Genomic DNA, 23,349 nt, shown 5'->3' on the forward strand with positions numbered 1-23,349 from the left:
AGATGTGCTAGTCCTTTATTATTTGCTATTATATCCTGGGTTTCGAGACATAGATGACTGCTTTGAAATGATCTTACTTTTTATGCTGTATTGGGATTAGTTAGTAATTTATTATTTTACTTTATATCCTGTGTTATAATTGTGTGACATAAGGTTTTTGATTTATGTATCATACACTGATAAATTATATTATTAGCCTGTAATCTAATGGTATTGAAAAGGTATTAAACTGTTAATGTATTGTCATATTAAATCTTCTTTAGCTTTGCTTCTAAAATAAGCTATTTACAGTCTTCATTACAGTTTTTGTTGAGTTTGCTTAGGGCATGAATATTAAGATGGTGTAATCAGGATTCTTTTGTGATGGAACTACTTTTTTTAATCTGCTTGCACTAAATTATCAATGCACATTTCTTTGATTAGTGATGCTTCTGGTCCCATGATAAAACAAGACTATTGCCAAGCAATAAAAGTCCCCTACCGGCTCCACCATTGTCAGAAATTCCACCATTGTCAGATTTTTGTTTTATTTGTTGCCATAGCAACCAGAATTTTAGACGTGGGAACAAAATGAAATGACATGCATAATGTCCATATTGCCATCTATTCATGTTCCAAGTTTCATGAAAAAATATTAAGAACTTTTAAAGTTATAGCAGGATCCAGAAAACCACCATTTTCAGCAGTATTTCTAGTCTTAATAACAAATAGTTGCCATAGCAACCAGAATTTAAGACGTAGGAACAAAATGAAATGATGTGCATAATGTCCATATTGCCATCTATCCATGTTCCAAGTTTCATGACAAAATATTAAGAACTTTAAAAGTTATCACAGGATCCAGGAAAGTGTGACAGACTCACAGACTGACGAACTGACGGACTGACAGACTGACGGACACACAATGCGCAAACCATAAGTCCCCTCCGGTGAAACCGGTCGGGGTCTAATAACATAAAATAGATCCTATTTTTATCAACTGTCATAAGACTGCTTTACTTCTAAACCAAAATGTGCCAATTTCATTAGTTTTTCAAGTTTCACAGTCTGTCAACAGACTTTCTAATTGTTGTTAGCATTTAAATCACGCTCTATGAAAACAGGGCTTAATGCATGTGTGAAGTGTCATCCCAGATAAGACACTTTACGCCTAGACTGGATTTTGTTAAGAACAGAATCCCTTAAAATAAAAATTCCATAACTGCAAAAGTGTTGTCCCTGATAAGCCTGTGCAAACTGCACTGGTTATTCTGGGACAACACTTAACTCATGTTCATTAAGCCCAGTTTTACCAGAGCAAGGCTCATTTGAATTCAGTTTGAAGATAAGTAATTGGTTGAATGGGAACGATCAGTTGTAAAACAAAGCAGCGAAAATTGTTCATTCAAAAATATATCTGCATAAAATTCCATCTTAGATTTGATTTTCTATTTCACTTTGACTGATGGCTTGTCATAAATAAAATAAATGAAGATTGCAGGCAGTGTTTGACATTAAGAATATTAAGCCAGGAGCCAACATCAAGGCTGCACTGACTGATAGCTGACATTTCAACATCTCAGAAAGTTACTTGAAATATAACTCAGTATAATTCCAGTTATTACTGGAGTAGTGGGTTGCATTAATAAAGAAATATTAATATTGTACTTTTAAATAAACATTCAACCTAAAACCACTATTTTGAAGTTGTTAGGATCAACAAAACTAGCTTGAAAATGGAAATTGTTTAATTAAATGTAAGGGTGTATGTATGTATGTTTGTATTATTATTATTATTCGTGCATGTACATGATTCATGAAGATATTAAATCCTTCCATCTCTCTGTCTGTTGGTCAGTACAAACTAATGTCTGATGAATTACATCTACACTTATTGTCAACCCAGAATATGAAAATTGACATGCATTGCAATTGTTTTTATGATACTTATTATGACCCCGGACCGAAAGATCGGGGGTATATTGTATTTGGCCTGTCTGTCTGTCACTGTGTCAGTTGGTCAGTCAGTCATTCATGGTGTGTCTCCCAAAACTTTAACCTTGGTCATAACTTTTGCAATATTGAAGATAGAAACTTGATATTTGGCATGCATGTGTATCTAATAGAGCTGCACATTTTGAGTGGTGAAAGGTCAAGGTCATCTTTCAAGGTCAAAGGTCAAATATTTGGCTTCAAAGCGGCGCAATAGGAGTCATTGTGTTTCTGACAAACACATCTCTTGTTTGTATTATTGTTCTATGTTAAACATGATGTAATAGTAAATGTCTATTTTTCAACTCAAAAGTTCTTTAACATTATTATTACAGCTTGCTACATATGACAATGCGACGTAAGGGTATATGTATCTATTGTGAAAAGCTCTGGTTTCAATAAGCAAATGATTAATTACATTTTATAGAATTTCAGCTGCACATTAGTTAGCAAATACTAGCAAATCAGCACTACATTTTATGTGTATTTAGGGTGCCCTTAAGCTTACCTTCGTAAAAGCTGGAGTCCTAGTCTGCCCATTATGTCCATCAACCCTAGGTCGCCGTGGGCGTTGAGGATATGGTGTCCACCCTGCTACCGGGAGGTAACGGGTTTGATCCCACTCTGGGAGCATTCTTTAGATTTCCGCCATAGTCACCAAGTTCTTGTTCTAGTCCCAGGAAACGGACTCGAGAGCGTTTCAAATAAGTCTTAGGCTTTCTACCCAATCAAGCTAAAACAAATAGGTTTAAACTAACCCTAGGTCAGTATTGACCAATCAATTTTTAGATTTATGAATAAAGAATAGATTCAGAGCCAAGAAAACAAACTTCAGATAGTGAGAATATACAGGCTAAACATGGTGCTTATTTCATTAACAAACAGTTCCAATCAAATAGCCTTGCAATTATATTTGTGTAATGCCATTAAATACTTCACTGATTATTAGCTCAGCCTCTAAAACATTACATAATATAAGAATATTCTTTATTTTAAGTCTTTGGTTTAAGAATGGGTTGGTGAATACTAGCTCTATTCTGGGTGCATGATTTATGACATTTTACTGCACATTTATATTTGAACTTGAAGGTATAACTTAGTCATTAATTCTGCCATCGTTTAATGTGTTCAATATATGATCATGTGGTTTTCAGCTGCACATAGATATAGGCTTATTGGCCCGGTTTCTATCCACCATTACCACGGTTAGTACATGGACTGGGTGTGATGTAAAGGGCTTTGCATGTTTTTTACCCGAACGGTATTGCAAGCAGGTGAACGATTCGAAAGCACTTAGTTATTCCAATTTTGGGTGTTTCCAGAGAAGGTTTTACTCTAATACATTTCTACATTTTTAACAGGTTGCAATTATTTTTTGGCAAACTATCAATGTGTAATTGTAATTTAATGTTCTTATGAATTTGGGTTAGTGTCAATAGGTAGTCATGGAAAGCCACATGGAATTATGCTTTTACTGTTTAACGTTATAATTTTGGAAAGTTGGTACTGTTTGAATCAATTTGATTTTTCTGTAGCTATTTGAAAGTTAAGTAAAATATTTAAAATAAATATCAAATTGCACGAATGCCACCTGCTTGCTCTGACCTTGAGATTAAATAATATGGATAACAAAGTCTAGATATTGACTGTATACCGTATATGTCCTTATTGACGCTCATGCCCTAATAGACGCGCAGGCCGTCTTATCTGGGGTTAATCAGAATTTATCGGAACCATAAGATAAGATTTATGTAGCCCATAATCCATTAAAGAATGACACATAACATCTGAAAACATCGTTTCTGCGGCCATTTTGTTTGCAACACAGTGACACCGTAATTTGCTGAGATCGGGATAAAGGTGTGCAGTGCGCTCTTTCCTAATTTACACGAAAAAGTGTGCATCATTTCCGTAATTCGATGCGCACCATTTGCAATGCGATGCCCGTTGTTTAAATCTTATATAAGATAAACTACTCTATACAAATTATTTGTTTGCTCTTAGACTTATGAGATCTTTCATGAAAAAAATCGAGGTATATCGATCCCCGCGTCGTTGTGGTATTGTTTGTTTAAGTTTTTGTTGTCATGAAAACTCGTTGATTTACAACGCAAAATGTCTTATTTGAACTGACGCGAATTAATTTAATCATATTTCTCAGCTTCGCATTTGCTTTATTTTGATAATTTAATCCAACCTTAAATGTAAGCAAGTGTTTTTTACTGGAATTGTAAACAAAGAGTCAGGTAAAGTCTTCCGAAAATTTGCACTCTGTGTAAATTAATAGTTTGACGTCATCAAAGGAAAGTCGCTTCCTGTCTGAAGCAATAAAGCAACAAATTTCTCGCCGACAAAATTGGCTTTCTTTGTCTAGCAATCAGCATGCCGAACCAATGCGTGTTTGTTCCTCAATGGCAATTGTCCAATTAAATTATAGCACATGCATAGCTCCGCTTTCAAATCATTTGCAGAGAACAGAGGTGGAGTTTAACGGTTAATTGAGCTAGTTTTTTACGCAAGTTGAGTTTTGATTCGCCGAAATTACTCGGCCCTAAGCATTGAAACAACGAATACATGTATCAATGATTTTCTGATCTCTGCTTAAATATGCTACCATGCGAGTATACTACGTAGGTTACAAACAAACAAAAATAATAATTATTGTTGTCAGCACAGGTGACGATTTGTTTAAAATTGAACATTGCGATGTAATGGGTCTGCAGCAGACTATGTCATACGATTGTATTAAACAATGTCGTGAGCAGCAGGTAAAGAAAATGTTATAGATATAGCCGGGTGTTTTATTTTTCTTAAATTAGAGACAAACCAATGATATTTGTCTAATGGCCAGCGCTATCATAGTCTGTTTCCACATCCATATATATGTTGTCGATGTATATTCCTCGAGGACTGCATTTAACTCTGGTGCAAGGCAGCAGTGAGGGACGTTGTCATGCGATGCACATGCGCTTAACGCAGATGACGCCAACTGTATGGTATTGAGCGTTCGAGTGTATTGTTTGTCACACTATAAATACTTATCAACTAGACGCAGTGAAGGCGCAAAAAACCCGGGTCAAACTGGATTTAATGGTGAGCATCTCTTAATGGGGAAATATTTAAGTCAATGAAAATTAAATGGGATCCACGGACGATTTGCCTAAAATTGGACATTGCGATGTAGCGGGTCTGCAGCAGACTATGTCATACGATTGGATTAAACAATGTTGTGAACGGCAGGTAATGAAAATGCTACACTGTTCAAATATGAGGAATAGGTAATAGTGGTTCGAATTTAAACGCGCAGGGGTCTTGAAAAAACATGCGCAGTACGCGTAAATAAGGACATATACGGTATAAGCTGTGTTATATAGGGATAACACGTGTATACATTGCATTGTATCATGCATGATTGTATTTATAAATATGCATTCTTATTATAATCACAAACAATATCATGAATGGAAATTGGTGTGTAAACTTCTATAATAACATATAGTTTACCATAATATATGTGGCAATGGTATGCATTAATAGTATGTGTAGAATATTATAATACTAGCATACATAATTACATTTATATGTTTACATGTATTTATATATTATAAACTTAGTCAGGTCAGTTCTATCTATATTAACACAAATGTAAAATAAGTGATACTAATTCATGTATATGACCTATATGTTATTCGTGTACTGTATCAATTATTGTGGTCCAAATAAGCATTCTTTCTGAGGTTGATATCTCACCAATGCTCACATTTCAGTATTTTGATGCCTCACTTAACAAAATGAAATATATGTAACGCTAATCCAGTGAGTACCTTCATGCAAAGATAAGTATAATGTCATATGAGGCGAGTATAGCTCCAGACCAGCCTGCGCATTATCACACCCTGTTCAGGACTGACTGTCAGTTTATGTCCAGACCAGGAAACCATGATTGACTATAGTGAAGGCTTGTCTGGAGCTACTGTGACCCGATATGGAATAAGACCTTTTTTGCATGAAAAACATGTAACTGCATGTGGGTCTAGCATTCTATCATTTGCTCACGCTTAACATTTCTCCTCAATTCAGATGTGCTACTGCGCTGCCTGGGTCTCGACTGGGAGCTCCATCGGCCGTTCCTGCGCAAGTCCAAGACCCTGACCTCGCTCCTCCTTGGTGCAGACGACCCCAGGCCCCAACTCTACTACAAGAGTGCTGCCTCGGAGACCCTTGACAACTACATCAAAAAGAGCAACTTCTACAGGTTAAGTTGGCTTTTAAAACTAAATAATATATTATGATTATCAATGAAATTATTGTCATGGTTATTAACTACAGCAATAAGGGCAACTTCTAGATGTTTTTATTTGTTTCCAAATAAAAAGGGTGTGTAAATAGCTTAAATAATATAACATTAAAACTAATAAGAATAGCTTTTAATTGCATGGTTGCACAACATTTAGGTCTAGTTTTGATGAAGGCTTGGTAATTATTTTTTTAAGTAATAAAAAATTGGAATGGTTTCATTAACCCATATATATGGAGAAAATCAATGTACGGTAGTCTGTTACTGAGGCATTTATATTCAAACTATGCATTTTTGTTCAGAATTTGCATTATCCACTCCATGAATCAGAATTGATTTAATAAACAGTGTTTGTAATAAATTGTGTCCCTTCCAGTAATGAGTACCGTGAAATGTCGAACCGTCTGAGCACCGTGGAAGGCCTGGAGATTCAAGCGCCCCCTATGGTTGACGGAGAGCGAGCCATTGACCACCCGTCCCATACATCGGAGTCCCGCGTGAACAATGTCACCTTGATACAGATTAACATTGCCGACCCCTTCATTACGAAGACAGGTGCTTGTGGTTATCTTATGTGTAATTATGGCATTATTACTTGTAACGGTATCAAGCTTGCATTTAGTGAACAACATGGTATAAACATAGCTGTATTTCTACAGTTGACTTCAAAATTACACAAAGTTTAACTTCATTATTTTGTTGTTAAGTGTGGCATTATAATTACCCGCCATTGGCGGAGGGATATTGTTTTGGCGTTGTCTGTCCGTCTGTCAATCTTTCTGTCCATCCCACCGTCCAGAGCCATATCTTGGAAGTGCTTTGGCGGATTTCTTTGAAACTTGTATATGAGCATATATATGGATAAGAGGATGATGCACGTCAAATGGCATTGTACACCATCTGTTAATAATGGAGTTATGGCCCTTTGTATCTTGAAAAAATGCTTTTGAATATAAGCTTAGATCTTTATCTCCATTAACACATGAGCGAGAGCCATGAAACTTGCCATAGTTATTCTCAATCATCTAAGGTTGCTTCACATTCAACACCCATAATCCTAGGGTTAAGGTCAAGGTCATACATTGAGGTGAAAGGGCATTGTCCAAAAAACGTTTGTGTCAAGAAGCATATTGGCGGGGGATATCAATTCATTGAATTTGTTTGTTAGTCTCCTACCGGTTTCACCGGAGGGGACTTATGGTTTGCACTCCGGTCTGTCAGTCTGTCAGTCAATCTGTCTGTCTGTCTGTAACACTTTTCTGGATCCTGCGATAACTTTATAGTTCTTTATATTTTTCCATGAAACTTGGAACATGGATAGATGTCAATATGGACATTATGCACGTCATTTCATTTTGTTCCTACGTAAAAATTCTGGTTGTTATGGCAACAAATAGACTAGAAATAATGCTGAAATGGTGGTTTTCTGGATCCTGCAATAACTTTAAAAGTTCTTAATATTTTTTCATGAATCTTGAAACATCGATAGATATGGACATTATGCACGTCATTTCATTTTGTTCCTAAATCAAAATTTTGGTTGCTATGGCAACAAATATATTTAACAAAAATCTGAAAATGGTGGAATTTCTGACAATGGTGGAGCCGGTAGGGGACTTATATTGCTTGACAATAGTCTTGCTCAATTTAGACTTTTCCAACGCAACACTTTTCAAACTTGAATATCACAGCTTTGAGTTAAGGTTTTTAATATTTTTTTACATGTGATCATTTGTCTACATATTGGGAACTATCAAAATAAAAACATTCATCTATGAAGATCAGACTGTTTGGAACATGGGGTTTGTATGGTTTTCATCTTTTTTTCACGTGGAAATGAAACAAGATATAATTCTAAATTTATTTCAATTTCACCAAGAAAATATATAATTAATTTTTAACATGTATGGCTCAAATGATTATTCAGAAGTGTAACCTCGCATTTTGGCAAATTGCAGGCAACCACCCTCACGTGCTATATGTGTCTGATCGTCACTTATGAATGATTTTATCATTAGCTTGCAATGAATGTAGTCAAATGATCACATATACAAAAAATCTTTACTCATAAGTTGAGATACTCAAGTTTTCAAAAGTGTTGTGTTAGAAAAGTCACACATACACTTGCAGGTAGCCTGCAATGTGCCAAAATGCGCGGTTTGCATTTTTTAAATAAAAAAATCAGTTTCACCATTTCCACATGCAAACAGATGGAACCATACACACCTCACGTCTGGTGCGTTCAATTGTCACAGAATCGATGATTGTATTGTCAGCTGGCTTAGAAGTAGTCAAATGATGACATGTAAATTTCAAATCATTTTCTTAACTCATAACTGAGATACATGTGTATTCAGTTTGAAAAGTGTTTGGGTTGTAAAAAAGTCTTCAGTGTATCAGTGATGATAAGTATTTTTCTCCATTGATTTAGACAATAATTGATTGGAAATGATTGGAGAAAAATATAATAAGGCTTAAGTTTTTATCATGTACAATTCTTGCCATGCAGCTCTGTTATTGGTGAAAAATCAATAGGAACACAATATCTTTATGACACCTCCACACTAAGCTTTTGAATGTATTTAAAAGTATTTTTAGTTCCACTGGCCAGAGGCCAGTGGGGGGCTTATGTCATGGTCCTGTGTCCGTCGTGCGTGCGTCCGTGCGTTAACTTTTCCTAACACATCTTCTTCTCCTAATCTACTGGTCCAATTCTGATGAAATTTCACAGGAATGTTTCTGGGGTGCACCTCTTTCAAATTTGTTCAAATTATGCCCCTGGGGTCAAATTTGACCCTGCCCCTGGGGTCACAAAAATGAAAATTTGCTTAGCTAAGGCCTATTTTGTGAAAACTTTCAAAATCTTCTCGTCCATAATCATTGGGCCTAGGGCTATCAATTTGGTATGTAGAGACATCTAATAGTTCTCTACCAAATTTCTTCAAATTATGCGCCTGGGGTCAAATTTGACCCTGCCCCGGGGGTCACAAAATTGAACATATGCTTATATACGGCCTATTTTGTGAAAATTTTCAAAATCTTCTTGTCTGTAACCATTGGGCCTAGGGCTATCAAATTTGGTAGTAGAGATCTAATTGTCCTCTACCAAATTTCTTCAAATTATGCTCCTGGGGTTAAATTTGACCCTGCCCCGTGGGTCACTAAATTGAACATATCCTTATACATGTATAAGGCCTATTTTGTGAAAACTTTCAAAATCTTCTCGTCCATAACCATTGGGCCTAGTGCTATCAAATTTGGTATGTAGAAACATCTAATAGTCCTCTACTTAATTTCTTCAAATTATGCCCCTGGGGTCAAATTTGACCCTGCCCCGGGGGTCACAAAATTGAACATTTGCTTATATAAGGCCTATTTTGTGAAAACTTTCAAAATCTTCTCGTCCATAACCATTGGGCCTAGTGCTATCACATTTGGTATGTAGTGACATCTAAAAGTCCTCTACCAAATTTCTTCAAATTATGCCCCTATGGTCAAATTTGACCCTGCCCTGGGGGTCAAAATTGAACATATGCTTATATAAGGCCTATTTTGTGAAAACTTTCAAATTCTTCTTGCCCATAACTATTGGGCCTAGGGCTATCACATTTGGTATGTAGAGACATCTAATAGTCCTCTACCAAATTTCTTCAAATTATGCCCCTAGGATCAAATTTGACCCTGCCCCGTGGGTCACAAAATTGAACATATGCTAATATAAGGCCTATTTTGTGAAACTTTCAAAATCTCCTCATTCATAACCATTGGGCCTAGGGCTATCAAATTTGGTATGTAGAGACATCTAATTGTCCTCTACCATATTTTTTCAAATTATGCCCCTCGGGTCAAATTTGACCCTGCCCCGGGGGTCACCAAATTGAAAATATGCTTATATAAGGCCTATTTTGTGAAAACTTTTCAAATCTTTCTGTCCATAACCATTGGGCCTAGGGCTACCAAATTTGTAGTGACATCTTATAGTCCTCTACCAAGTTTTTTCAAATTATGCCCCTGGGGTCAAGTTTGACCCTGCCCTGAGGGTCACAAAATTGAACATATGCTTATATAAGGCCTATTTTGTGAAAACTTTTAAAATATTCTTGACCATAACTGTATGGCATAGGGCTACCAAATTTGGTATGAAGTGACATGTAATAGTTCTCTTCTTAGTTTGTTGAAATTGACATGACGCCGCCTGTCAATCAAGTTCTTATCTAAGAACTGATCTACCAATCAGCGATCGATTAATCGGGCGCGTTAGTTAGCAATGAACTGTCCGCCATTTTCTAGACAAGCTATGTATAGGTTCACTTTTACTTTAGCGAGTTTCTTTTGTTTTCCTCTTTAAAAAAGTAGATTAAAAATGGTTAAACTGTGTCGATGGGGACTATGTAACTCGGACAATCGATATACTGAAAGATTAGTTGGTGACATTTAATTTATATCGTTTCCAAAGCAGAAAAGAGATCTTGAGAAGTGTAAGAGATGTATAAATGCATGCGGTCGTCACCACGAACAACTGAACGTCAACACTGTCAAAGACAATAATAATATATTTTTATCGGATACTAGCAGATTTAAATAGTTTATGTTATCGATCTGATTATCACATAATATTTCAAAAACGGTGTGAATAGGTTTTATGTAACTCTGACGTTCGGTATCCATAAGTTAGATTAATTAAATATATACCATTTCGGAAATGCGGTCTTGACAAGAGCAAGTGGAAGCTTCAATGTGTAAAATTACCGAGATCACCCTTATGGAGCATTTATTTATTTAAAAAACTGGAAATGTTATGTTAGAAATAACTACGCATTATTAAGTATGAATTATATCATGTGTGCTTGTAGAATAATAGAGAAGATTGGTACCAACTTTGCGTAACTTAACAAAATCCCCGTTGTAAATCGAGTTTTGTGTGTGTCAGAAACAAGTGAAAACAATTATATGTTTCTATTTTAATAGAATCAAATCGATAAATGCCACATAATAAGATTTATTATTACTGATATAACCAATAAATGCCGAACTTGGGAGAAGTCGGTACCTGCGCCAGTGTCTGATACAGGTAGCTTTACTGAATTCCCCTTCATACAGCGCTACTTTATATATGACAATGACCAAACTTATTGTGCTGTCTTGCACTTTCAATTATAGTGATTGATAAATGTCCCATAAGCAACAGGGGACAAAAATTCCACTCGTCCGCTCGTATTGACGAGTGAAATCTTGAAAGGACGAGTGAATTTCCCTAAAGCTCTCGTCCTACAGGACGAGTGAAAAAAAACTGATGTTAAAATATGTATTTTCTGACCAGTAAGACTCTTTTTCATTAAATAAAATCATTTCTTAAAGCATATCTATTCCGAAAGTAGAAATGAACGGAAATCGTAATTGTAAATTTCATACAGCAGGTGCGCGTTGTTATGCGAGACTGTGTCCCGAGTAAATATTGGCTTTTTGGTGTAAACTTTGCGCGTCCATGTTGACAGGGAACCATCTGACTTCATTCACTGTAAGTATTGATTTTTTTAAAGAATTATTTTACTGCGAAGTACGGTTTTAAACCAGTCTGAATTTCATCTGAAAATGTCTGACATACCAAAGTTCTTTAAAGGGGGCAGGAGCGATGTTCAACCATCCGAAATGGAAAGCACGCAAGCATTAGAAAAAGGAAAAAACAAATTTGTCCTCATTTATTTATTTTGTGTTCCTCATAAATAAAGTAAGTAACACATCTTCTGTGATCAGCTGGCATGAATAACTAAGTAAGCAGCATTTTAGCAGTGATTTAGGAAACATTGTTAGTCATATCAGTCCTTTGCAATCTTTCTTTCACACATATTTGAAGGACAAGTGCATGTGTTTGCAGGACGAGTAAAATTTTTAATGCACTTGTCCTGCAGGACAAGTGCCATTTATAAATATTTTTGTCCCCTGAGCAATGTTTAATGTTATTAATATCACTTTTATACGTAATAACAATTGGGATTTTGGTACACTCGGTGTCAGAAAGCGTGTAAAACTTCACAGAAAACCCAGTTTAAAGCGCTATTTCGTGTCAAATACACAAGTGGAAATGTTTCGTAAATAACATGGGTAAATGCCGTTGAAGAAGTGTTAATTTATTGCTAATACCAACATCACACGTAATAACAGGTTCGATTTTGGCTAGCGCGCAAGCGTTTGAGAGCGTTATTCATGTACCGAACAAAACCGTTATAATTAGCTGATGTTCTCTATAAACGTATATTTTTTGCATTCGCAGAATAACTAAATGACACAAACAACCCATATACAAGTGTCATATGGTGTCAAAAAGTCCATAAAAATAATCCAGAATATTGCGTTAATCTACATGCAGTATATAGGCAATGAAGCCATTTTGGTGTTAGCTTGTCTAGGTTTGCTACCCGCTGAGCCACGTGATTAAGTGGGCGGGAGCAATCATAGAAAAGGCGTCATGTCAATTATGCCCCTGGGGTCAATTTGAAACTGCCCCGGGGATCACAAAATTGAATATATGCTTATAAAGGTCTTATTTTTTGAAATTTTTCAAAATCTTCTTGTCCATAAACATTGGGGGTAGGGCTACCAAATTGGTATGAAGTGACATCTAATAGTCCTCTACCAAGTTTGTTCAAATTATGCCCTGGGGTCAAGTTTGACCCTGCCCCAAGGGTCACAAAATTGAACATATGCTTTATAAGGCCTATTGTGGGAAAACTTTCAAAAATCTTGTCCATAACCTTTTGGCATAGGGCTACCAAATTTGGTATGTAGTGACATGTAATAGTTCTCATCTTAGATTGTTCAAATTATGCCCCTGGGGTCAAATTTGAAACTGCCCCGGGGGTCACAAAATTGAATAAATGCTTATAAAGGCTTATTTTGTGAAAACTTTAATAAACTTTTTTCCATAATCATTGGGTCTAGGGCTACCAAATTTGGTATGTAGTGACATCTTATAGTTCTCTACCAAGTTTGTTCAAATTATGCCCCTGGGGTCAAATTTGACCCTGCCCCAGGGGATCAAAAAAATGGAACATATGCTTATATTGGGCCTTTTGTGAAAATTCAAAAATCTTTCTGTCCATAACCATCCAGCCTAAGGCTATCAATTTGGTATGTTGTGACATCTTATAGTCCTCTACCAAATTTATTCAAATTTTGTCCCTGGGGTCAAATTTGAACCTGCCCGGGGGGTCACAATTTGAACATATGCTTACAGTACAGCTCACGCAAAACCAACAAAATCCGCGGCTATGCCGCGGACACACTTTTGTTTTCGAAATTACTCCGCATCCACAACGAGTATTCCCTCGGCATCATGCCGAGGCACTCCGCGATAATTCGCGGAGTGACGCAGCGTCTGTTTCTGCCTCGGCATATATCCGCGGCATCACGCCGCGTCTTTACACGCGGCGATTTGCCGAAAAAAATACATATGTTTACTTCTGCGTGATTGTGTAAACCTTTGGTCAGCTTCTCTGCATACGGAACTTGATACATAATGATTTTGTAGGTCATTATAACCATATCAATGAACCTTACACAGTTTAATCCCGAACATGATCTCGGAATCAAGATTTGCTTTAAACATCGAAAATAACATATTGAGTATCATAAGATTTGCGAAAATCCATATGAGAACCAAACAACTATACATATAGAAAATAAATATAAATACTGTTGACAATTTTAATAAAAACTTATATTCGTTTATATTTAAAAATGATTACTTTCACTTCGTCCCGATTTTCAGAAATGGCCATGTACATGTTGCATCTAAATATAATTTAATAAACGAAATTATCGGTCAATATATTGAAACATTAAACTCGGCATTAATGTGACTACCAAAATAATGTTGCGACGCAAAACAGTATCATTATTGTGACAATTAAATACACTTGTTAATCTGCTGTTCTCTTAGAAATTGCGCGAAAATAAAGATGACTTGTGTAATATCACGTTATCTGCCTGAAAAGCGAGAGCATTTTCATTGTAATCTAAATAATCCGTGCAAATAACAAGTTATACAAGCGTATGCGAATGCAAAAGGAAATGCAGTGAGAACCCCGCCTTAAAATATCGAATTTTATACTGAAACATTAGGCGGTTAATCATTTGATTTGTCGGCATTTTTTTATACTGAAACATTAGGCGGTTAATCTTTTGATTTGTCGGCATTTTGTTTCATTTCGGACTCCAGGCAGTTTTCAGATCATAATCTCAGTGCTTTATTACCCGAACTCGTTAGTTTCTGGACACGTGTGCTACTGAAAATAACCACCGGTTATGGCCCAAACAAGCACAAAGTGTCTAGTCTCCCGTGTGTTTTATCCCTAAATGTTAGATAAGCACGTGCACTATTAATTATTATGTTGGTCAGTACAAAAGGCCTTCTTAAAACCGCCGACTGCGTCTTTGTTTATTGCGCAATCAAGCACCGATAAACCAATATCCCGTGTATTACAAAACCACACACTTTAGATAAGCACGTGTCGTCTGTCAAAACCATAATTTATCAGTAACATATCGAAGTAATTCTCGTATGATCTCGGAAACGGGACTTGCTTTAAACATTTACCATTACGATATTTTTTTTTCATAAGATTTGCTTCAAAAAACAAATGAGACCCAATCAAACATACACAGACAAAACAAAATATAAATAATTATGACAAATTAAATGGAAAAAAAAAACGTTGGTTTATTTTCGAAAAATCGCTTTTCCTTCCTCCCAATTTTCAGAAAATGACTTATACATGTTGCATAAAATCTAAATATAGATGACGCTGTTTATTGGTCGTTGTAAAAGAATATTAACTTTACACGGCACTTTGTGTGCAATCAGATACAATACAGTAATTGTTGCAATATTGAACGAACTAAAATATGAAAATGATACAGCGTTTTTGACTTTTATTTTATTCAGGAAAATGTCAAAATCATTTGCGAGATACCCCGATACTCAAATGGAAATTCACTACGAAGTTTTACAATGTTGTCTGCGCTACGTAGTTTGTGTACCAATAAATTCACCCACGCCTATTTTCGCGCGCTTTTGTGTTTAGACAAACACTGGACACGAAAATATCATGGGCTTATACATGTATTTATTTGTGTTACCCTTTTCCCGATTGGACACCTATTTCATCAAATCTTTAATTAGAAACAATGCCGATTCCTTTGATATTTTAGAAAAATGTTGGATGTCTGTGTTAATGAGTTTTCTTGAGCACTTTTTCGTCAGTATTAATCAGAATTTGCATTTGAAAATGGAATATACGGGATTAGCGGGTAATGGATAGAGACGGAAAAATTCGCATGTATGTGGTAATTGAGAATGACAGTCATAAACGCATGTATCGGGGAAACAATAGACTCGGGATTATACGCATCTATAGAGAAAGGGTTAAGAAACAGTTAATAAAGATAATTTGGACATTTGGATAATTTGGACAGATGATGCAAAACCTTGTATTATGTAGTGAATTGTTTCGCAACGTAGTAACGCTCCATGTAATAAATTTTATTATGCGAAACTCCATTTCTATCCGAGGTACATGTACATTGTAAATTATAATTAATACGATTGTCCGCCGAATGACTCGACATCATCAACAAATTCCTTTACATCATGCCGAGGCGTGTCGCGGAGACGAGATGCGGAGTGCCTCGGCGGACAGACGCGGCTACTCGGCGACCAGATAGTCGATTCCGAGTCGACTCCGCGAACACAAGATGGCGTCTGACTCCGCGGAACGCGGAATATGTTTGTTTTGCGTGAGCTGTACTGTATATATTGCCTAGTTTGTGAAAACTAAAAAAAAAATCTTGACCATAACCATTAGGCCTAGGGCTACACAATTTGGTATGCAGTGACATTGTATAGTCCTCCACTTAGTTTGTTCAAATTATGCCCCAGGAGTCAAATTTGACCCTGCCCTGGGGGCCACAAAATGTATTATATGCTTATATAGTGCCTATTTTGTGAAAACTTTCAAAATTCTCTGTCCTTAACCATAAGGCATAGGGCTACCAAATTTGGTATGTAGTGACATCTAACAGTTCTCTACCAAGTTTGATCAATTATGCCTCTGGGGTCAACTTTGACCCTGCCCTGGGGGGTCACACAATTGAATAAACACTTATAAAGCGCCTATTTTGTGAAATCTTTAAAAATCTTCTTGTTGAAAACCATTCAGACTATGGCTACCAAATTTGGTATGCAGTAACATCTTATAGTCCTCTACAAAGTTTGTTCAAATTATGCCCTTTGGCCCAAATTTGACCCTGACCCGCAGGTCACAAAGTTGAACATTATATACTTATATCTTGCTTATTTTGTGAAAACTTTAAATATTCTTGTCCTTAACTCTAGGACCTAGGGCTACCATATTTTGTATGTACATATAGTGAGATATAGTAGTCCTCTACAAAGTTTGCTCAAATTATTCCCCTGGGGTTAAATTTGACCAAGCCCAGGGGGTCACAAAAGTGTACATGTGCTTAAATAAGGCCTATATTTAAGTATTTGCACATGCAGTGAATATTTGTTCCAGCCTTTTTTCAGCAGTGGAGCGATACAGGGCCATCATGGCCCTCTTGTCTTAATATAAGTTATGAATTGATCTTAGAAGTCAAATGTATTACTTAATTAAATACATTTATAATATAAGAAATAATCTTTAGATTATCATAATATTATCAGGCCTGTTGGTCTTAGGGATGTGTGGATTCATGAGCAATTTCTCCTTGTATCACAATTATTTCTACCCTACCTGATCATTTCCTTCTTATTCCATTTTAATTTAATTGACGTCCGCAACCTTTTTCAAATTGGGAAGTCCAAAATGTGTCGTTTGGTAAAGGGTTAAGGCATTTTGATTCCTATGGGTCTTGTGAATCTGTTTCAAATCAAATAGATTTGATCTTCAGCATCTAAAAAATATGTGAAATAGAAAGAACGACAATATCTTTTGGAGAGATAAATGTACCTACGATATAAGCAAAGGACCTGTGCAACAATTCCCGGGCTTTTAAGTCTGTTTAGTTAAACGGTAGTAACTTTTGCCATATATAAAAATGCTCATTCTTCCAACTTTAAACCCCCAGTGGGACGAGGGATAGAAAGAGAAAGTCACATGCTTGAGTACATTTCAACCCATGCGCATTGCACGTTTTTTTTCGCAAAGAAAAAACAGTGGAGCAATACAGGGCCATCATGGCCCTCTTGTAATTTATAAAGTGGCATATTGAAGTCTTAAGTTACTGATGTTAACAAGCTCTGCACTAGATTTGTCTGTCTGCATTGTTTTAACCCTTTGCATGCTGGGAAATTTGTCGTCTGCTAAAATGTCGTCTGCTCAACTTCTAAAATTAGCATTTTCTTCGATTTTTCCAAGAATACTATCAGAATACCAAACAGTTTGGATCCTGATGAGACGCCATGTTCTGTGGCGTCTCATCTAGATCCAAACTGTTTGCAAAGGCCTTCAAAATTCAGTTCGGGCACTGAACGAGTTAAAAACAATGTTTCACTACAAGGGATTTATCCAATCCTTTTGCTGAAGCAGTTCACCTTCAACTTCACTGTTTCCTGCATCTGAAAGCATATGCTTCTACTTTTAAGGATCTTTGAGTTGCCATGGAAACCATATCATAAATATCTCTGGTTGGGCTCAGCTGGTTAATAGGACACATTCAAATTAAATCACAAATGATTGCATGTCATATGACTGAAGAGCTTAAATTGGTAAAATTCTGGTTGAGTTTTTTTAAATAAATTTATTAAAAACTGATTTACTCAAATGGTTGTTAGGAATGATAATTTCAGTAAGAACTTTAAATCACTAGTGTTTTATTTTTGTTTACTGATTATGACATTAGACATTTAATTTAAAGTCTGATCAAATTCTGTTTGTGATGCCTACAATTTCAGTCAAATCTTAAAAAAGTATGTTACACACAACACAATTTAGATTTTGATTTATATGATTTCACAATATAAGACTCTACGCTAATTTAGGGACAAAACCTCTCATTTTTGTTCTTAAATTAGGCCATTCCTGACAACTGGGTCACTATTCACAAAACTTTAAGCTTCATAGGAAAAAAGTAAATTAAGTTGTTTTTGAGATGTGAATTTTTATGCCCCCGAAGGAGGGCATATAGTGATGGGACCGTCCGTCCGTCTGTCTGTCTCTCCGTCACACTTTGCGTTTAGGTTTCAAAAAATGCTCATAATTTCTATGTCCCTTCACATAGCAACTTGATATTTGGCATGCATGTGTATCTCATGGAGCTGCACGTTTTAACTGGTGAAAGGTCAAGGTCATCCTTCAAGGTCAAAATTAAAAAACATGTATCGAAGCTGCGCAGTAGGGGGCATTGTGTTTCTGACAAACACGTCTCTTTTTCACCTTTGTTATATTTTTATGTAAAAAATAATGATTTCTGTTCAAAAGCAGTTGTGCTACAAAACTATACTGAGAAATAATCAAGGTATTAAATGAATAACAGAATGTAGGAAGAAATACTATTTCAATTATAATATTTTAGGTGTTGTCATAGCATCATTTAGTAAGATTTTTGCTATATGTTCAAAAGTTGTTTAAAAAAACATTAAGCCTTTCCATGTTTCAGCAATGGCTGTAGCACTAGGCAACATGTACCATGATGACATCGACGTGGATACCGAGCTGCTCCCTGAGGTACTTGCAGCGGCCTGCGTGCTGCAGTTTGAGTCCCTCATCAAAGGGTAGGTGGAATTGTTTCCTTTTTAAGTCATTTATCAAAGTGAATGTGTCACTTTAAGTTTGAGTCACTTATTAAAGAGTCAGTTTTCACTTTCCATGCAAGTCCATTAACTAAGAGTCAGTGTGACTTTCCTTGCAAGTCCCAAATCAAAGAGTCAGAGTCACTTTTATTGCAAGTCTACTATTGACGGTTAGGTTGTGACCTTCCTTTCATGTCCTTTATCACAGGATAGATGTAACTTTCAGTTCCGGCCCCTTTTAAGTGACATTCAGTTGTATCCTTTATTTAATAGACTGTTCTGTTGGGGTCCCTTATCAAAGGGCGCTGTCATTTTCTGTTTGGAGTCCCTTATTAAAGGGCAGGGTGTCACTTTTAGTTGCAGTCCCTTATCAAAGGGCAGGTGTCACTTTTAGTTGCAGTCCCTTATCAAAGAGCAGGTGTCACTTTCAGTTGCAGTCCCTTATAAAAGGGCAGGTGTCACTTTTAGTTTAAGTCCATTATCAAAGGGCAGGTGTCACTTTCAGTTTCAGTCCCTCATGAAAGCGTGGATGTCACTTTAAGTTGAAATCCCTTATCAAAGGGCAGGTGCCATTTCAGTCCAAGTCCATATCAAAGTGAAGGTGTGACTTTCAGTTGTGTCCCTTATTCAGAACAGAATAGGGCAGGTGTCACTATTAGTTGCAGTCCCTTATCAAAGGGCAGGTGTCACTATTAGTTGCAGTCCCTTATCAAAGGGCAGGTGTCACTATCAGTTGCAGTCCCTTATCAAAGGGCAGGTGTCACTTTCAGTTGCAGTCCCTTATCAAAGGGGCATGTGTCACTTTCAGTTGCAGTCCCTTATCAAAGGGCATGTGACACTTTCAGTTGCAGTCCTTTATCAAAGGGCAGGTGTCACTTTTAGTTGCAGTCCCTTATCAAAGGGCAGATGTCACTTTCAGTTGCAGTCCCTTAACAAAGTCCCTTATCCTTTGAAAAAATGTTTTTCACAGCAAAGTCAAACCAAGTCATATGTCTTAATTGGCGAAAAAAAACTTAAATGTTGCCATAGCCTTTAATCGGGTGCTGATTGTCAAGATGGAATATTTCATCGGGTGCCAATTGTCCTCGTCGACAAATTTTAAGGGTGCCAAATTGTCCCGGAATGCAAAAAAAAACCTTAGGAAGCCGGTTGTCTGGTTTCGGATACTGTTCAATGTATGATAACATTTTCGTTAGTTAAAAAGGTTGTAGAAGATTGTTGGGTTAAATCAAGACACAATACAAGAAGAAAATGACGTACAATTTCTACAACAGTTTGATAGCATTTTCTTTAGCTCTCCCAGGGGTATCAACCTTTTCCAAGTAATTGCCCACTTTAAATGCTATTAATGACTAAATGGATTTTTGTTGTAAATACCAATCCCAATTGGATAAAATTGTGTAGACACATGAGCTCATTTGTGAAAAAATTTTAAAACAATACAATTTTTTTATGCCCTGGAAGGAGGGCATATAGTGATCGGACTGTTCATCCGTCTGTCTTTCTTTCCCAAACTTTGCATTTAGGTTTCACATTTAGCTTTTGCAAAATTCTCATAACTTCTATGTCGCTGCAGACACATGTAGCAACTTGATATTTGGCATGCATGTGTATCTCATGGAGTTGCACATTTTGAGTGGTGAAAGGTCAAGGTCATCCTTCAAGGTCAAAGGTCAAATATATGGCTTCAAAGCGGCGCAAAAGGGGGCATTGTGTTTCTAACAAACACATCTCTTGTTTAAGAAGTAATTAAGTGAAGTTTGAATGTGATAACTTTTAGCATGCAAGTCTTTGATTTGTAAAACAGGTTGGCCAGGTAATAATAAATTTTCATTTATGTAAATATGAACAACACATATTGAGAAAATATGGTATTTATAGTGCAGCAAGAAAGGACAAAACAATTATATATATAAATATAAATACACAAAAGCACCGGCATCATTATTTTCCCAAAAGAGCCAAGTATCATTAAAGAAGAATTACTCTTATACCACCTAGTTATCCTGTTTTGCATGGTGATTTCCTGTTGATGTTGAGCAATTACTGTCTGCTCCTGAACTGTTCATATCTCTTCCTGCTCAGACCCAATGTACATGCTCATGTTTGTTCAAGAAACCAGGATTCATAAAATGTTTCATATGGCAGAGTTTAGTACATGAGAGAGGTAATCATCTCAGATACAGTCAATCTTGTGCTTGCGACCACTTGAATTAAGCGACTTTTGTCTTATGCAACCACATTGAATCCCGCCTGAGCTTTTTACTATATTTCATATTGTATTAAGCGACTTGTTTGTAACGCATCCATCGACCGCTGATTTTAGTGTATTCTGATGTCCAAGTCTTGAATTAAGCGACCACTTTGTGGTAAAAGTGGGAAGTCTGTTATCCGCTCTCTAATTCAAGTAGCTTTTATCCAATCTTCATTAAAATTGAAATCTCTATTTCAAGTAGTTTAAATCCGATCTTCACCACACTTGGTCAGAAGTTGTAACTAGATGATGTGTAGGTCAAGTTCGAACATGGGCCATGGGCCGGGTCAAAAACTAGGTCACGGGGTCACTTAGTGTGTTTAAACCTCACCATGTTATCTGCTCTCTAATTCAAGTAGTTTTTATCCAATGTTCACCAAAATTGGTCAGTAGTTGTACCTTGATAATGTCTAGGGCAAGTTTGAATATGGGTCATGCCGGGTCAAAAACAAGGTCACGGGGTAACTTAGTGCGTTTTAAACATCACAATGTTGTTCGCTCTCTAATTCAAGTAGTTTTCATCCAATCCTCACCAAACTTGGTCAGAAGTGTATCTAGATGATGTCTGGGTCAAGTTTGAATATGGGTCATGCCTGGTCAAAACTAGGTCACACGGTATCTTAGTGCCTTTTAAACCTCACCATGTTGTCCGCTCTCTAATTCAAGTAGTTTTCATCCAATCCTCACCAAACTTGGTCACAAGTTTTATCTAAATGATCCTTAGGACAAGTTTGAACATGGGCCATTCCGGGCCTAAAACTAGGTCACGGGGTCACTTAGTGCGTTTTTTAACATTCAGCATGGTGTCCGCTCTCTAATTCAAGTAGTTACATCTGATCTTCACCAAACTTTGTCAGAAGTTTTATGGAGATGATCTTAAGGCCAAGTTAGAACATTGGCCTTTCTGGGTCAAAAACTCGGTCAAGGGGTCATTAGTGCGTTTTAAAAATTGAGCATGGTGTCAGCTGTTTTTTGTAAAGACGACATGCAAAATATTATGTGTCAATGCGGCATGTGGGGGTATTCGTCACGTCTGTGACAAAGCTCTAGTTAGTTTGTGTTAGCAAATTTTCCAATCGGGCTGTTTGTTATTAAGTTTCAATCGACGTGAAATTTATTTCCCTATGTACCATAATCGAGTCAGATTTCCATAAGCTTACATGCAGAAATAAAATGTCAAAACGGAAAGTGTTTACGTTAAATGAGAAAATTCGGGGTATTGGAAGTGTCGAAGAGTAAAAGTGCAGGTAATTAAATTAAATTGAGTTTGGAGTCAGAAAAAACCCAAATTCTTAGTGCAAACCTTAGATTGTATTTTGAATGATAGTGAACAAATACAACTAATTTTTAGTAAGACATTGTTTTATTCATTTAATCTATATTTATTTGATTACAAAAGCTGAAATCCTTGTGTCAAAAGGGATAATCCTACTCTGGTTTTAAAAGTCAAAGGTCCGCATCATCCCAAATGGCCTTTTTATTTAGAGCCCACTTTTGGTTACTCCTTTAGTGTTCTCTAAAAACAAGATTGACTGTACATCTGATTAAAGTTTATTTTGGGAATGTCCTGACACCCCATTAGTTATGAGGATAGCTAAAGGATAGGCCGAATGACATAAATCATACACCTGTTATAAGTATTTTTATTCAAGAATTTGGATAAACAAAATAGGTTTTTGCCACTAAGGACTGTTGCAGTTTTCCAAAGCCTTTGTTGATGGATTGCGTTCATTCATTAAACTATGGAAATGCTTAAAATGTGTTTCCAAGCTTTTATAGGACTTATTTGTGTTTTTTCACTATAATTCATTTACGATGTCTTTTATAAAAATGTTTATCTTCATTATTTACTATCAGGTGTTTGTATTTGTTTAGTGCTGCTCTCTGCATCATGTTATTATCAGTCAAGTGGTTATTTCTATATGGCAGGAGTTATGTTTATTATTCATGAGTGTTGTCTTTTATTCAGAGTTTATGCCAATAAATCGGGCGGGTGATATATTTGTGTAATTCAGGAGATTTGTCAATAATTCAGAA

At 36.4% G+C, this 23,349-nt stretch overlaps 2 protein-coding genes across 2 annotated transcripts in view; one reads left to right on the forward strand and one right to left on the reverse strand.

Annotated features, from left to right (window-relative positions):
• LOC127859355 (BTB/POZ domain-containing protein 16-like) overlaps positions 1 to 19,044 on the forward strand; it is a 77,917-nt gene extending 58,873 nt beyond the window's left edge. Inside the window, exons 7-9 of the mRNA XM_052396709.1 lie at positions 6,052 to 6,226; positions 6,645 to 6,823; positions 18,926 to 19,044. Of these exons, the coding sequence (XP_052252669.1) occupies positions 6,052 to 6,226; positions 6,645 to 6,823; positions 18,926 to 19,044 (473 nt within the window). The remainder of the gene's footprint in view (positions 1 to 6,051; positions 6,227 to 6,644; positions 6,824 to 18,925) is intronic.
• The window catches only part of LOC127859356 (uncharacterized), a 181,739-nt gene that overhangs the window by 96,865 nt on the left and 61,525 nt on the right, over positions 1 to 23,349 (reverse strand). The window lies entirely within an intron of this gene.

Source organism: Dreissena polymorpha, chromosome 15, assembly GCF_020536995.1.
Source record: "Dreissena polymorpha isolate Duluth1 chromosome 15, UMN_Dpol_1.0, whole genome shotgun sequence".
NCBI lineage: Eukaryota > Metazoa > Mollusca > Bivalvia > Myida > Dreissenidae > Dreissena > Dreissena polymorpha.